We start from the raw sequence: 15,162 nt of genomic DNA on the forward strand, positions 1-15,162 counted from the left end.
TTGTGCAGAACCCGCCTTCTGGGTGAATCTGTATGTTCTGTCATTAATATCAGCTGGCACATCGCGGATATTCATGTGTCACTGTAATTAAGCCTCGCAGTGTACAAGGCTGAGAAGCTGTCAGCACTGAAACAGCAAGCTCAGAGAGGAGCAAACTCCGTGTTTTCATAGGTCAGTTTGCTGACTGTGGCACCCAGTTGCTATGCAGCAAGTTGACCTATGGCTGTGCCAACCTTTTTTCTTCTATTTTCTACCACGCAGAGAGCAAACACTGCAGCTGCAGCTACTGCAGGCTCAACTCTCAGTAGCATATCAAACTCCAAACATTGATTTTCATGTATTTCAACTGAAGAAAATGATAAGTGAACAAGTTCTTACGGCACACAGTATGCTTTAACCATTAACTAAAAAAAATACAGAAAATAAATCGGGCCTGCATTTTCTTTATATTATGCTTTCAGTGTATCTGTTAAAATCCACCCATATGTGCTCCTCAGGGTCACAGAGAATGCTAAAGACGTTAGAATAAGATTATATAGCTCAATAATTTAATCTGTGCTGTTGTTGAATGCAACAGCAATGCAGATCTTCTCTTTTTCTCTCATCTCTGACCTTTTTCGTTTTAGTCAACTTTTAATCCCTTTGTGAGGTCTTCTCACAGTGACAGGAGTTCACTGAGATAATGTGCAGCAGCAGAGAAGATATTGGTGTGTTTTTCTGGGTGACTCCTCAATGATCATTCTCATCAATGCCCGTCAAAGCTCCTAGGTGTATGTGAGGTGTGCAGAAGGGAGCGATAGAGTTTATTGGCCCAATCAAACATGCTGGTGTGCACACATGCAGCTTATTTACATGCTAGAACATGTAAAGTGCATTTTCCACACACTGCCACATTGCTTTAGTAGCAGTCACTGTGCAGTCCACCCTTTGGGCTTCCTTATACAATCACTGGACACTTTATTAGGTACACTTTGCTGATACCAACTCACTTTGCCTTCAGAACTGCATTATTTCTTTGTGGCACAGGTTCAACAAGGTGATCAAACATCCCTCAATGATTTTGATCCATGACAGCATGACACAGTTGCTGCAGATTTGTCAGCTGCACATCCATGATGTTCCACCACATCCCAAAGATGCTCGTCATCTGAACACAGTGAACTCATTGTCATGCACAAGAAACCAGTTCGAGATGATTTGAGCTTTGTGACATGGCTCGTTATAATACCGGAAGAAGGCATCAGAAGATGGGTACACTGTGGTCATAAAGAGACAGACATGCTCAGCAGCAATACTCGGGTAGGCTGCTCTGTTTCAACAATGCTTAGTTGGTGGTAATGGGACCAAAGTGTGCCAAGGAAATATACCCCACACTATTATATCAGCAGCCTAAACCACTGATACAAATCAGGATAGGCCCATGCTTTCATGTTGTTTACTCCAAAGTTTGATCCTACAGTCCAAATGTTGCAGCAGAAAACAAGAGTCATCAGATTCTGATGCTCAGTTTGAACTTCAGCAGGTCGTCTTGACCACGTCTACATGACTAAATGCATTGAGTTTACCCCATGAGACTGGCTGGTTAAATATTTGTGTTAACAAGCAGCTGAAGAGGTGTACGTAACAAAGTGTCCGGTGAGTGTATGTGTGTTATTGGTGGAGGACATGAACAATCAATAACCCATACCTCTACTCGACAGGAAACATCAGTGGATTGTTTATGCTGTGTTATTGGCGTGCATTTTGTATTCTAGTAGGAAATGGAGTCGTGTGAGGAGTGAACAGAAACTGCTTGCATAGTTTCACTTTCATTGATCCTAATATTCAGCTGCACTAGCTGCCACAGCAGTGTGAGAGAGTTGTGTATATGTGTGTGCGTGAGAGAGGCTTGACCTATTGAATGCACTCTGCTGTTGCTGCAGGCTTCAGTTTCATGTTGCACTGGGCTCTATCAAAGGGAATTCTAATAACTTCACTACTGAATAATGTACGCTTGCTTCTCACAACTAGTAGTTTCATTAACATGAACTGTAACCGTAACATGATTTACAGCTTTTATTATTTATATGAAAACATGTTCTTCTGCTTTAAATGAACAGAAACATGTTCTATTCCTTTAAAGCGCGAGTTATATATTCCCAACATAGTTGGGTGAATTTTTGAAGCCACATACACACACGATAGGCCGGTCTGTGGTGCTGATAAGATCATTTTTCTCCCTAAAGCACCAAGTGCACTACACCAGCACATCTTTAGTTGGAAAGATGTTCAGGGATTTGTGCTCTAAAGATGCTTCTTTCCACCCAAAGTAACCAAAATGAGTCTTCCTCACTCCTCATGCGACAACATATGCAACTTATTGGACAATATCAAACATTCGAGCAGCTGTAAAAGCGACAAAGATGACTCGTTTATAAATAACTTTGGCTGAGATTACTAGAATACCTTCTCCTCCCCTCGCTGTCACGCTCTCCGACAAACACAAACACACCGGTCCTCTTGAGGCCGTGCTGTCGATAATCTGCATTACCGAACTATAAAGTCACCTGCATCCATCACAGTTCTTTCTGCTATTAGGCTAAGATACAATCAGCCACTGCAATCAATGGCCTGCCTTGCTGTGTCTGCAGTCCATGCCGCTGTCCGTAGTGCTGAAGTAGCAATGCTGGCTGTACTCTATTCCTAAAATATCCCTTTAATATTTCTCAGGTCATTCAGAAACATCTGTGCTACAAAAAACAAAAAAACATACACACCGGCTCAGCCGATAACGCTTGCGGGGTTTTACATGAGAAATGACTAAACATCCAGTTTTTACTGCTTTGCTGTTTTGTGCAACTTGCAGGTAAAGTGACTGAGTTAATTAACCTGCACTTGTATAATTCATATAATGTAATAGGATATCTACGCTAACATAAAATGCCCCTACTTGGATTGTACAGTGTAAAACATGGAAAAATCCTGTCCCCCCCCCCCACCCAAAAAAAAAAAATTCTTAGGTGCTTGTAAAGTAATTTTTTAAAACTTTGCTATAAAATTACAAAGAGACAGTTGTAGTATGGAGAGAAAGAAGGCGATTCGATAAAACTGAATTGGAGATTTATGGTTAAGGCAGCCTACAATGGAGGCTGCAGGCATGTAATAGTATTTCTTACATTCAATGTAGTAAAATGGCCTTGAAATATCATTTTTATATTCTCTACAGCTGCCTGCGGGCTCCGCATGATTTTGTACAGAGCAAGCAACTTTATTTCAGTCAATAACGATTGCTAGTTAATGGACACCCCCCTCCTCCTTTGTATTACATGCCATTGATTCTCACGTTCATGAACTTTAGTAATATTTGAGAACATTGAGAACTTTTCATTTGTTCTGTAGGTGTTCAGCAGATCTTCCAAGCTTACACTTCTCTTCAGAAAATGTGCAGGCGAACATAAAGAAAGATCAGTGCTACCAATCGTCATAGTCCAACATTTTCTATCATAGTCGAGATTTGAAAAAAGAAATATTAAGTATAAAATGTTTAAGATCACGGTCATATTTTGTTTTATTCAGGATCAGTTCATGTTATATACAGGATGGTATATTCTGTATATAAGTGAGTGAGACACTTCTCACTCCAGACATTTTTTTCTAAATGATCTTAGAGGTGACAGGGCTTTCTCCATTGCCGCCCCGAGGCTCTGGAACAGTCCCCCATTTATAAAAATCCTCTTCATCCTTGGAAGTCTTCAAATCGAATCTGAAGACCTACCTATTTTCCAAGGCTTTCCGATCTCTCTGACACCTCTTTTATTCTGTTTTAGCTATTCTGGTAATTTACCTCATTGGATGATGTTTGCATGCGTATACATGTATTTAATGTTCACGTATGTGTGCTTGTGTGTGAATGTGTACATTTTTGTATATGTATGTGCATATTTGCATGTACACATATTTTTTACAAACATATATGGATGTCTTACAATGTTTTCTATAATGTTTTCATCTTATCTATTTTAATTCTTTTTATTATGTTATCCCTCTGTTCAGCACTTTGGCCGACACTTGATGTCTTTTAAATGTGCTATATGATTAAAGATGACTTGACTTGGCTAGACATTTCTGTACCACAGTTACTGTATTGATGCCACGTCTGTATGGGATCATCAAAGTAGATCAAATATGAACACACTTCTTTCTTTTTCTTTTATAGAGTTATTCCAAACCTTCTTAGTCATTTGTGATTCAGTTAGCACTGACGTGTCATCTTCACAGTTAGAATACTTCACATTAGAGGAAAATGTGATATGTTCTTTTGGGCCTCTGATCATACTTAGCTTCCCCTGCTACCATTGGCTCAGCCCCATGCCGAACACTCATCAAGAGATCAGATTTCACATTTTAAACCCCAGATTGTACTTGTTGTACTCGAGATGCTTTCTGTAAAGCTGAACTAAAGTCGCCTGAGTGGTGTATAATTTTTTTTCTTGGCATACATTGTAAATGTTTTTGTACACGCTGCAGGAATATTTTAGAGTTTGTGTATTCATGTAAAACACATTGTTTGCATTGCGCTTGTATGGAGAGGATACAGTTGTGTGTGTGTGTGTGTGTGTGTAGGTGTATGTGTGCCTTTTATGAGAGGTTAGAACTCTTGAGTGCATTTCTGCTTCATTTAAATCCATCAATACCTCAATTAGTAGCTGACGTGGGCTCAAGGGAAGTGCAGTCTGCATGTTTCTCTGCTTTATTTGCACTCTCAGCCCATTGTTTCGTCTTACACATTCAGCAGTGAGAGACTGAATAACACACCAAATAGTGTTAATCTAATGAATATACCAGTTATATAGCAAAAGATCTATTTTACATATTTTTGCTGTTCTTTGTAATTGGTTATTTAAATTTATACGCTAGTTTATAAGTCTAATTATGTCCGTATTGTGCAGAGATGCTCCAAGTGTTATCAGTTGGTCTGTGTAATTGAAGTTTGTATTAAGTCTGAGTCTGTGAGTGTAAGTACAAGCAAAAAAGAAACATTTTAAATTTACTAGTTATTTTTTAGACGTTTGTTTTTGTGATTTCTAGCTACCAAAGGTTAGCATGACTGGCTCTCTAAATAGCATATAGCATTAACATAAATTTTTCACCTATAATATCATGGATACTACCAAATTTTTGACTTACAAGGTTTACATTTTGAAACACTTAAAACTCAAACAGAGAAAAAAAAGTCAAAGAAATTGTCTTCACATTTAACGAGTTAGCATAGCTTACTAGCTAAGACTAAACAAACTAAGTTAAATTAAAAAAAAAAACATTAACTAAATAAAAAACAGAAAATCCCATTGAGCTTATCTTTTAATATTCACCCTAATACCCAAAATACAAGAGAAAGCAAGGTATCTCCTAACAACACGGGCTGCAGGCTACGAATTGCTAATGCCATCTAATCATGTGGAAAGTGTTAAGGCCAATGTGTGACCCACCTGCCACTGGGACATGACCAGTAAATTAAGGTCAGAGTAATGAATATCATCACAAACTAAATTTATATCATTTATTTCATTCATTTATATCAATATGTTACCCTACATGATGATCAATTTTAAACTGAATTTCTTCTATTACTGCAGCCCACCTGTAGTTCTGTTGCAGCCCAGCAGGGGACCCCAGCCCACACTTTGGGACTCACTAGCATAAATAAAAACTATAATCAGGGGTGCACATAAGTGGTCCGCAGTTGCGCATTCGCTGTCAAAATAAAAGACACGCACCAGATAAGAAGTTGCAACGCGCGTTTGCGTACATATAAAAGGCACCGTTTTTGTCCGCTAGAGTGGGATTTTCACCACATCTCTGTGCATTCATCATTTGTTTGAAGCCAGCTCACCTCCTGCAACCACTTTTCCGAGAATACGCGCTTCTTTTGCGGTTTGGACTCCTTCTGACATTTCTTTGGAGGTGGAGGAACACCAAAAAGTATTTGCTTAAAGGAGCTTGCTTCTTCGACATCTTTAAAAGTTCTAAACAAATGTCTGTCCTCCTCCAGAAAATCTTATGTACGCAAACGCGTGTTGCAACTTCTTATCTGGTGCGCTTTTTTTATTTTGACAGCGAATGCACACCTGCAGACCACTTATGTGCAGCCCTGACTATAATTTCAAATTACAAAAGGAGGCAGAACTGAAACTGAGAATAAAAAAACAGGAGGAATAACTCAGAATACAAAACTGAAAATGACCAGGACAAAGCACGCATTACAAAAAATATGAGGATAAACAGAACCAAAATGTCAAAACTCAAAACGCAGGGGCAAAGACATGAGACCATGACATTTTAGTTTCGGACACATGGTTAATGTTTATTAAGTAAATAGTGTCCACCTTTTCTACACCTCTTCTAATCTAAGGGAATTTGACCGTGTGGCAAAAAGCTTTGAAAGGGTATAAATCTTTGCATTCCTCTGTTAAGTCCTCCTCTTCCTTTCTGTTGTCTTTGTTCCCTCTCTTTCACTCCCTTCTCGACCACCTCAGCTTTCTCCTCTTCTCCTGTCTCCCCCTCTTCGCACTCACGCTTTCTCCTCTACCCGTCCGTGTTTTATTACCAGGCCCCCTGTAATATTGCTGGATATTAAAAAATATACATCAACTGAGCAATTACAGGCCATCAAAAAGAATAGGTTTAGCCCGGGGCCGTACAAGTGCAGCAAGGTAGATGCATAGAGATCAGATGAGGAGAAAGCCTTACCTCTGCTCGGGCCACTGAAGCACAGCCGAGAAGATGTAGAACATTTTAGGTACTGCATTGTACTTCACATGTTTCATTCACACGTGTTTGTATACGAGGTCAAAAACAGCTTGAATACCTCCATGTGCACAGAGAGGTATTCATATGTGCAGTCAGGGGCACAGGAACACTTCAGCAGTCAAGCATGCGCTCGTAGGTACAACCGTAAATGATGAATACAGTCGTGCACACGTGATTTCACAGTCATTGTGCGCCCTTTCTAGAGTTCTTTTCATGAGCAAACATGATCCCTGTTGATGTTAACTCGCCGAGGCCTCCGATTTAGATGGAGAAAATAGCCCCTGTTAAGGAGCAATAACATTTAGAGACGGGGCTGAGGAGACTCTGTTAATAGGACTCACTTAAAATTCATAGTTGCTATGCAAAATAAATCAGCAGTTTCCTGCGCGGGGGCAGTGGGTACGGGAATGATGGTGCTGGGAGCGAGGGAGAGGGAGGGGCTCCAAGTGAATAAGGGATGAGGTTTAAACGTCGGCAGTCCCAAGTCTGACACGCACAATAGCGCACAGACCCGAGCGTGCACATCCGCGCAGGCACACACAAACACGCACAAGTAGCAACCCCCTTTTGATTTTTGCTGGCTGCTTCAAAGATGAAAATGTGCTGTGAGGGAGGGAAAAAAGACAGAGAAACATGTTGAAAGAGTCTGTGTGTAAGTGTTTGTTTGTTTGTGTGTGTGGGGGGAGGTTACTGTACGCGGGATCCGTGCTTGTGTGTGGACGTGCTTGTCGAGTCTCTTGATTTGAATGTAGAGCATCAAAAACGGAAGACTGAGAGATATAAGTCTGATGTTTTTGGCAGATGGCAAATGATCACAGATATACAGATGTTTCAAAGACATGTTTGAGCTAATTAAAAGATAAGGCACACAATTTAGTTTTCCCTCTAGAGGGAATTTACAGGTTGTTTTAGCCACACTAGAAGCAGAGATCCTGAGCAGGATGGCAGTGTTAGTATTCTGCTCCTCTAATTTTAAAAGGAAGAATTGTATTATAAACTTGATAACACCCTTTGCCATCATCAGGTCAAGGTTTTTATTCATCCAATACTATTATAACATTGTTATTTTGACACATTAGTGTGCTGTTGTTATCATTTAATTCATCGAACATCCTCACAGAGCTAATGGCGTGTGTGTAAGCCTGAACTCACCTTAAAAATCCAACGCTGATGAGGCCTTGATACGTGTGGTATCCGGTGTAGCGACACCTTCACGCATGCCACCGAAATGATGAATAACAACTGAGCAAAAAATAATCTGCAGCATTTTTCAGCCTGCGTGACGTTTCAACACATCAGAGTAATTCAAACGCCATCATGCAAATAGCCATTCACACAAGTGTGGGATAATAAATGATTAATTATGTTTTCAAGTACTTTAAATGGCTTGTGATTGTCTAACCTTCCTGGCACTCCAAGTATAATCAAAGCGTACTGTGTGCAGCCAAAATAAATGATTACAAAGTTAGCTACAAATGCTGGTTGAACCACAGGAATGCTGTGTGTTTGTGTGTGCGTGTGTGTTTGTGGATGAGGGTGGGTAACAGGTCTGTTTCTACAGTGCTTTCTGTGTTTTACTTTGGATTTGTTTGTGTACATGCATGCCTATTGCGTGTAGATGCACTGTGCATGTGTGCAAGGCCAACGTTGCTGTATTTGTGCATTTCTGAGTGTGAGTATGTGTGTGCGCCTGTGCATATCTGAGGTTCGTGTACGCCTGTGTGAGACAACAGCACGGCCAGCGGACTTGTCTGCTGTGTATGAATAATCAAAGTGGTCTCTCTCATCATTAAATCATCACTGTCCTGGTGGGAGCCTGAGGAGGGAGATGGAGCGAGAGAGCGAGGGAGAGAGCGAGGGATCATAGTTAGCGCTGCAGGGGTACATGCTCGCTCTCTCTCCTCCATCGTGTACTGTGGCTGAGATGTGTCATGAGCACAAGTCTTTTCTGCTCTCTGCGCTCGCCCACTTAGCTCCCCCAGACACATCCGCTCTCGTGCGCACACATATTCATACATTCGCGCACACGTGCACGTTGTTCAGGAGTGTACAGACACTCGCGCACTGAGTCAAACACACGTATCGCTTCCCTTCTTGGAAGCGAAGGCCTCGGAGCTCTGCTACAAAAGCATCTGCCACATGTAGCTGCCGTTACTGTCCTATTCAGTCACACAGTCCTCACCACTGCGTGCAAACACCTCAAAATGCATAGCACATATATAGTACAAATGTGTTTTCCTAATAAAACCAAGACTTGGAGATTTGTCTTTTTGACAGAATCCTTTGTAGCTGATTAACCGACGAAAGCTGCTCCACTAATTAATCTTAAAATGACAATGAGTCTAAAGCATCTCTCAGTTTTGCATCATCTTGTAACCTCTTTCAGCCTATTACAACACCAAACCTGCCCATTATTAAAAAGCAGATACGATATCGTGCAAAAGTCTTGAGTCGGCCCTCATTTCTTTATATTTTGCTTTCAGGGAGCCAGACTTTCTTGTCTTGAGCAATAGCTCTCAAGGCTGTCTGAAGGTCTTTCAAAGCTTTACTTTGGACATTTGCTGTTTTTCCCGCTCTGTCCAGTCCAGTCCTTGTACCTGACCAGTTTCAGAGGAATGTTTTTGTTTTGTTTGTTTGCTTTCTAAGCCACTTAAGACTGACCTATAAATCATTCAAGCATAAAAAAGGCAAGGCTGTTGTTTCTACACATACCAGCAAAAAAATCAATTTTTAATTGTATCTTTAGGCACTTTGTTACTAGTGGTCTGTGACAAAAAACATTTTTTTTGTTCAATTGATGAAAAATACCAAAGATAACACAGTTTGATAGCCATAAAATTTTTGCACCGCTAATTCTCCAAGAGCTATTAACTGTGAAAACTTGGCAGCATGGTTGCAGGCCTAAAAAACAGCAGTACCTGAGAGAGTCATCTTACTCCTCAGTCAATCCATCTACGGTTCACTGAAGCTTCATCAGAAATGGTCTCAGGAATATGGGAAGGAAAGGTTAAGGTATGCCCAGTTAAACAAAAAACTCAAGTGAAAATCAGTGGCAACTAGTCTTATGAAGAGATGAATCCATTTTTTTGGCTCTAATCATCATCAGTATGTAGGGAGAAGGTCAGGAGAGAGGTACAGCCGTCTGTAAAACACGGTGGAGGCTCTGTCAGGGTTTGGGGCTGCATTTTAGCCAGTGGTGTTGGAGATTTTATCAGAATTGATGGCATGGCAATGACACATGGCCAATGCAGTAAAAGGATACTTGGATAGGAAAAACACACACTGCAACACTGTCAGTCATGGATTGGCCTCCCCAGAGCTTGGACCTCAACATTATTGAAGCAGTGTGGGACTATATTGAGTGAGGATGGGGGGGAAAGGCAGACAACATCCGAAGAAGAACTTTGAATGTCCTTCAAGAATAGGGATGGGTATCGTTTAGGTTTTATCCGATACCGGTGCCAAACCGGTACTTTTGAAACGGTGCCGGTGCTTAAACGGTGCTCAAACCGGTGCTTAAAGAATGGAGAACACAAAATTGGTCCAAAAACCTCTCATGTTTAGCTGTTTTTTTGTAAAAAGATAACAATGTAAGCCTTTTCTTCAGCTATAGGGCATACATGGTATCACTCTTGGCTGGAAGCAGTGCTTAAACAATGGAAAAAACACAAAATTGGTCCAAAAACCTCTCATGTTTAACTGTTTTCCACTTTTTCTTTGGTCATTTTAGCCTTTTTGGCCAGGGTGAAGGGAGTATCTGCCGTCAAACAAGAAGACAGCCGCATGTAATTACGACGGTGTTTGCTAGTTCACCTTACATACATGAATTTAATAACATGGTTAGCCTACTCAACGTGAATTACACACGAACAACATTAAGCTACTCACGCAGAGAAGAACAGCTGCTGCTGCCATCATCATCCGTCATCATTTCTGCTACACTGGCAGGGCTAGGGGCCAGGCCTCTACTCTTCGGGTTTTTGGGGGATGTTGCTAACTCCAGGTCCGATAACAGGCACCACACCCGCAGTAGATGTGCACGGTGTGAGGTCTCGCAGCAAGCTATCAAACACGGCGCATTTCTCGGCTTTAAAAAAAAGGCTATGCGTCGCCAGGTGTTTCATCGGATTCGAGGTGTTACCTCCTTTGCACAGTATCACAGTATTAGCTTAAAGCACTTGTTCCAGGCTGCTGGGTTTGCATCTTTTGCTGTGAAGTACAGCCAGACTTTTGACCGCTTCGCCTTGGGCATTTTTAATCTGTAGCTCTGCTCTAAAAGAACGTACGTACCTGGGCCCGCCTACTATCCTCGGAAACGTAAAATGATTGGCTAGAATTGGCCCAGGAAAAAAAAAAAAAAAGCATCGAAATAAAGCACCGAAATGTGCGCTGCTTTTCGGTCTGGTTACTACCGTTTATGTCAGAACCGGTGCCATCATGGCACCGGACACCGGTACCCATCCCTATTCAAGAAGCCTGGAGAACTATTCCTGAAGACTACTTGAAGAAATGACAAGAAAGGTTAGTTAAGAGAGTTCAGGTTGTGTTGAAGAATAAAGGCGGACATAACAAATATTCAGTTGGAATCTGGTTAGAATCGTACAAACTCTTTCTTATGTATGGTTGCACATTTCAGTTGCTGAACCCATGTCCCATTTTCCATGTCCCTAGTTAAATATAAGCAAATGAGGGATGGCTCAAGACTTTTGCACAGCACTGTAGACTAGAGAAAGCTAGGGTGACAATTGGCAGGTAAGGATACACATAATCCCAAGTGGAAATCAAGATTTAAATGAATGTCCTTAATATGCTTTTACAATTTATTCAAATGCTCTTGTGAATACAATTTAAATATAAAACTTAAAAAAACCTTCATAAAACGTTATGTACATGACCCTTAAAATTTATGTGGCAAACATTATTTGATGTATCATTTATTGTCATTTGTTGAAATCTGTGGCTCATACTTGTCTGCTTAGATACATTTTAAGATTCAGTATCGTCTGTAATTACAGCTTTTCTAATAGGAGTGATTCCCATAACCATATTCTGCTGCTGATTTCGATGTGCTGTCTAACACTACTGACAGCAGTCGGATCCTTTGAATTGTTTTACTTGAATTGCAAAGTGTATAATAATAATTGAGATAATGTTCTCTTCGATGGAGATTAACATATTCATTCAGTCTGCTTAGACTGCAGGAGCTAATATGGTGTAATCCAATTCAGGAGCTTCACACCTTAGAGATCATTATGGTGTGAATAGCACCTGAAAGTCTCTGCGAGTGTTACGATCAGGAGACAGCTTCGTGTAAGAAGGGAGAAAAAGATGGAATAAAAGAGAGTGTGAGTACGAGAATAGTGTGAGTAGAGATTGTGGGTGAGAGACGTTCACAACAGATACTCATTCTGCTGAACGACACACTCGCACATGGGCTAGATGTGCTGCTAATGAGCCTGGTGTGCGGTTACGGTGTAGAGCCAGACCGACTCCACTCTCAGACCGAAGGGAGTTCAGTCAGGAGTCACTGCTTTTTTCTCCTTCCTCCATTCCTCTACCTCATCTTCAGAAAGGAGCACGTTACCCTTCACTGTCTTTATCAAAGCAGGCGCTGGCTTACCTGAAAGGCTCCTTTTCAGTCTTCTAAGTACTGGGAGAGACAGGCAGACTCAAACAGGAGTTCGTGGCGGTCCCTGGAGTGTTTAAGTGGTTGTCATAATTGTCACAAAAAAGCAGAAATAGAGTTTTCTCAGCATTAGACAAGAAACACAGTAGAGTGTGCCATGTTCTGGGAAATACAAACTGATATATTTTAATTTGATGTAAAACTCTATGCTAAAATGTGAAGGTAGTGATTCCAAAGTGGCGCATACACATTAAGCATTAAGTCACATCCACATATAGAGAAACCTAGCACTAACAGTCAGGAAATTTGTATTTGGGAATAAATCTTATACTTTATTTCCCCTCAAATGGTGCCATATTTGTGGGTTGAGCAGCAGAGTTGAGCAGTTGGGTTGCGACCATGAAGAACTATTGACTCTTGTTTGGTCTTGTTCATTGGATTGGATGATTGAAATCTGAGGAACCACTGCTGTGAGATGGAACTCAGAAGTGTTCACAGTTATTGGGGTTAGACTCCAGGCAATCCCAAATCTCCACCGTCTGAGACCAAACTCTATCCTCTGAGATGACAGTGCTCAACCCCCACAGAGCCGGGTTTATCAGAGACTACCTCCAATATTTGGGAATTGAGAAGATGTTCCAGGTTGCTGTGGCTGTGTATATGCATGCTACAAAGGCACCTGTTTGTTAAATTAATAAATAAAGTGTTACATTTAAAATTTGTCTTGTTTCTAAATAAATAAATGACACCAAACAAGAGTCAATAGCAAAATAAGCTGTTTGGCATTGACAGAGAATATATGGCAAATTTTTCATGGGCCCAACCCTCCTACTCAACTCTGCTGCTCAACCCACAAATGCATTTTCCTTATATAGGCGATATTTAAAGGGAAATAAAGAGGCTTTCCAACAATATAGGATTTATTTGCAACAAAGAAATAGTCACCCCAAAACAAATTTTCTTCCTTTTTCTGTATATAGATAGATACATTTGTGTGTGTCAGCTTTGTGTATGTAGTGGAGTTTTTTTCTACTCTTCGCTCGATATGATGACAAAGAGAGGGAATATCCCTAATATGGTCATCTCAATTATGTGGGTGTGGCTGTGAGCAGGGCAATCCTGTCTACTTGAAGTTTAACTCTTGTTCTGAAAGTTTGCTCAAAGGGAGGTTGGCCTTAAAAGGAGAGGCGCTAAAACAGCTTGTTTCAGAGAATCATGCAAAGCTACTGTAGTGGAGTTCAAGAATAAATAAATACAGTAAACCATATTGTTTTCTTTTCACTTTTACTCATTACCCACCCAACTCTCCGTGCAGTACCAGCCATGATCACCTCCTACCCGAACACCACTCTTGCCACGCAGGGTGAGGAGAAGAGGATGAGCTGCATAGCTCACGGAGAGAAACCCATCATGGTGCGCTGGGAGAAAGAAGAGCGCATTATCAACCCCGAGACCAGCAGATATGTGGTCACTGTCAAAGAGGTGGCCGACGAAGTCATCTCAACGCTCGTGGTAAGTGCTCGGTTTCACTGTAAATCGAAACGCATTTCGAATCTTCGGGGAGCACGCCAACCTTCAGTCATTTTATCTGTACGGACAGATGGAAAGCAGAAAGGGAGAAGGAGTAGGGGAGACAGGGCAGAGGAAAACTCAGGCTAAAAGACATTCTCATTGTATTAATATCTTTGAGTATGAATTATTAAGGAGGTATTTTCCAATTAAATTTAATGGTGGTTAATACACATTATGAACAAGTACATATGTAATGCAGTAAATTGAAGCAATGTACGCCAAGAGATAATCGAGTGGAGGTCCAGCCTCTCTCTAGTTTATCGCAAATTAAAAGATGAAAGTGCTGGAGATGAGTTCATTGCCCTGCTGTCTTTTAAACTCACTCAGGATGGAACAGTGTTTTAGATTCCTACCTGATAGCAAAGCTCTGCACACTTGAAAGCCTCGAGTTTGGTGTGTTTCTCTGTAGATTATGCCTACTCTTCGCGAGGACTCTGGGTTTTTCTCCTGTCATGCCATCAACTCCTTCGGCGAGGACCGAGGCATCATACAGCTGACAGTGCAAGGTGAGCTTCAACTCACCTCAGCTTTTTTTTTGTGTCAGTGGATTGGTTTCAGGAAAAAGTTTTGAGTGATTTATTGCTGTTTGAGATATTTTGTATCTCTTTCTCTCTCAAACTTACTGTTCCACAGAACCTCCTGACCCTCCCGAGGTGGAGATTAGGGATGTCAAAGATCGAACCATAGCGCTCCGCTGGACTATGGGCTTCGATGGAAATAGCCCGATCACAGGATACGATATTGAGTGCAAGAACAAATCAGGTAGACGCGAGGAGAGGGGAGCGATGTAACTATCACGAGTCAAATTTAAAAAAACAACAACAATCCAGAATTAATAAAAGAGCAAAACCTTTATCGATTGTTTGACAGTGTGTCTTCACCCTCTTGTGTTTTGTTTCTTCTAGCGTCATGGCTATCAGCCCAGGTAACCAAAGATGTCTCGCCACAGCTCAACCAGGCCACTATTATCGACCTCCACCCTTCCTCCACTTACAACATCCGCATGGTTGCCAAGAACGTTATCGGCAACAGCAACCCCAGCAATGAGCTCACCATCACTACTGATGAAGCAGGTCAGTGAGCTTCAGTTTGGGGGAGTGATACTCTGTTTAACGTAGAGCCTGTTTCCTCCGGCCTCGCAAACCTGTTGAGTCGTCATGCACGTAATTATTTTG

At 41.2% G+C, this 15,162-nt stretch overlaps 1 protein-coding gene across 3 annotated transcripts in view; it reads left to right on the plus strand.

Moving 5' to 3' along the window:
• Positions 1-15,162, plus strand: part of dscamb (Down syndrome cell adhesion molecule b) — a 133,805-nt gene that overhangs the window by 98,862 nt on the left and 19,781 nt on the right. For all 3 annotated transcript variants that reach the window (XM_063494341.1, XM_063494342.1, XM_063494343.1), the window contains 4 exons: positions 13,731-13,927; positions 14,397-14,493; positions 14,621-14,749; positions 14,893-15,060. In XM_063494341.1, the coding sequence (XP_063350411.1) occupies positions 13,731-13,927; positions 14,397-14,493; positions 14,621-14,749; positions 14,893-15,060 (591 nt within the window). The remainder of the gene's footprint in view (positions 1-13,730; positions 13,928-14,396; positions 14,494-14,620; positions 14,750-14,892; positions 15,061-15,162) is intronic.

This window comes from Pelmatolapia mariae, linkage group LG14 (genome assembly GCF_036321145.2).
Source record: "Pelmatolapia mariae isolate MD_Pm_ZW linkage group LG14, Pm_UMD_F_2, whole genome shotgun sequence".
NCBI lineage: Eukaryota > Metazoa > Chordata > Actinopteri > Cichliformes > Cichlidae > Pelmatolapia > Pelmatolapia mariae.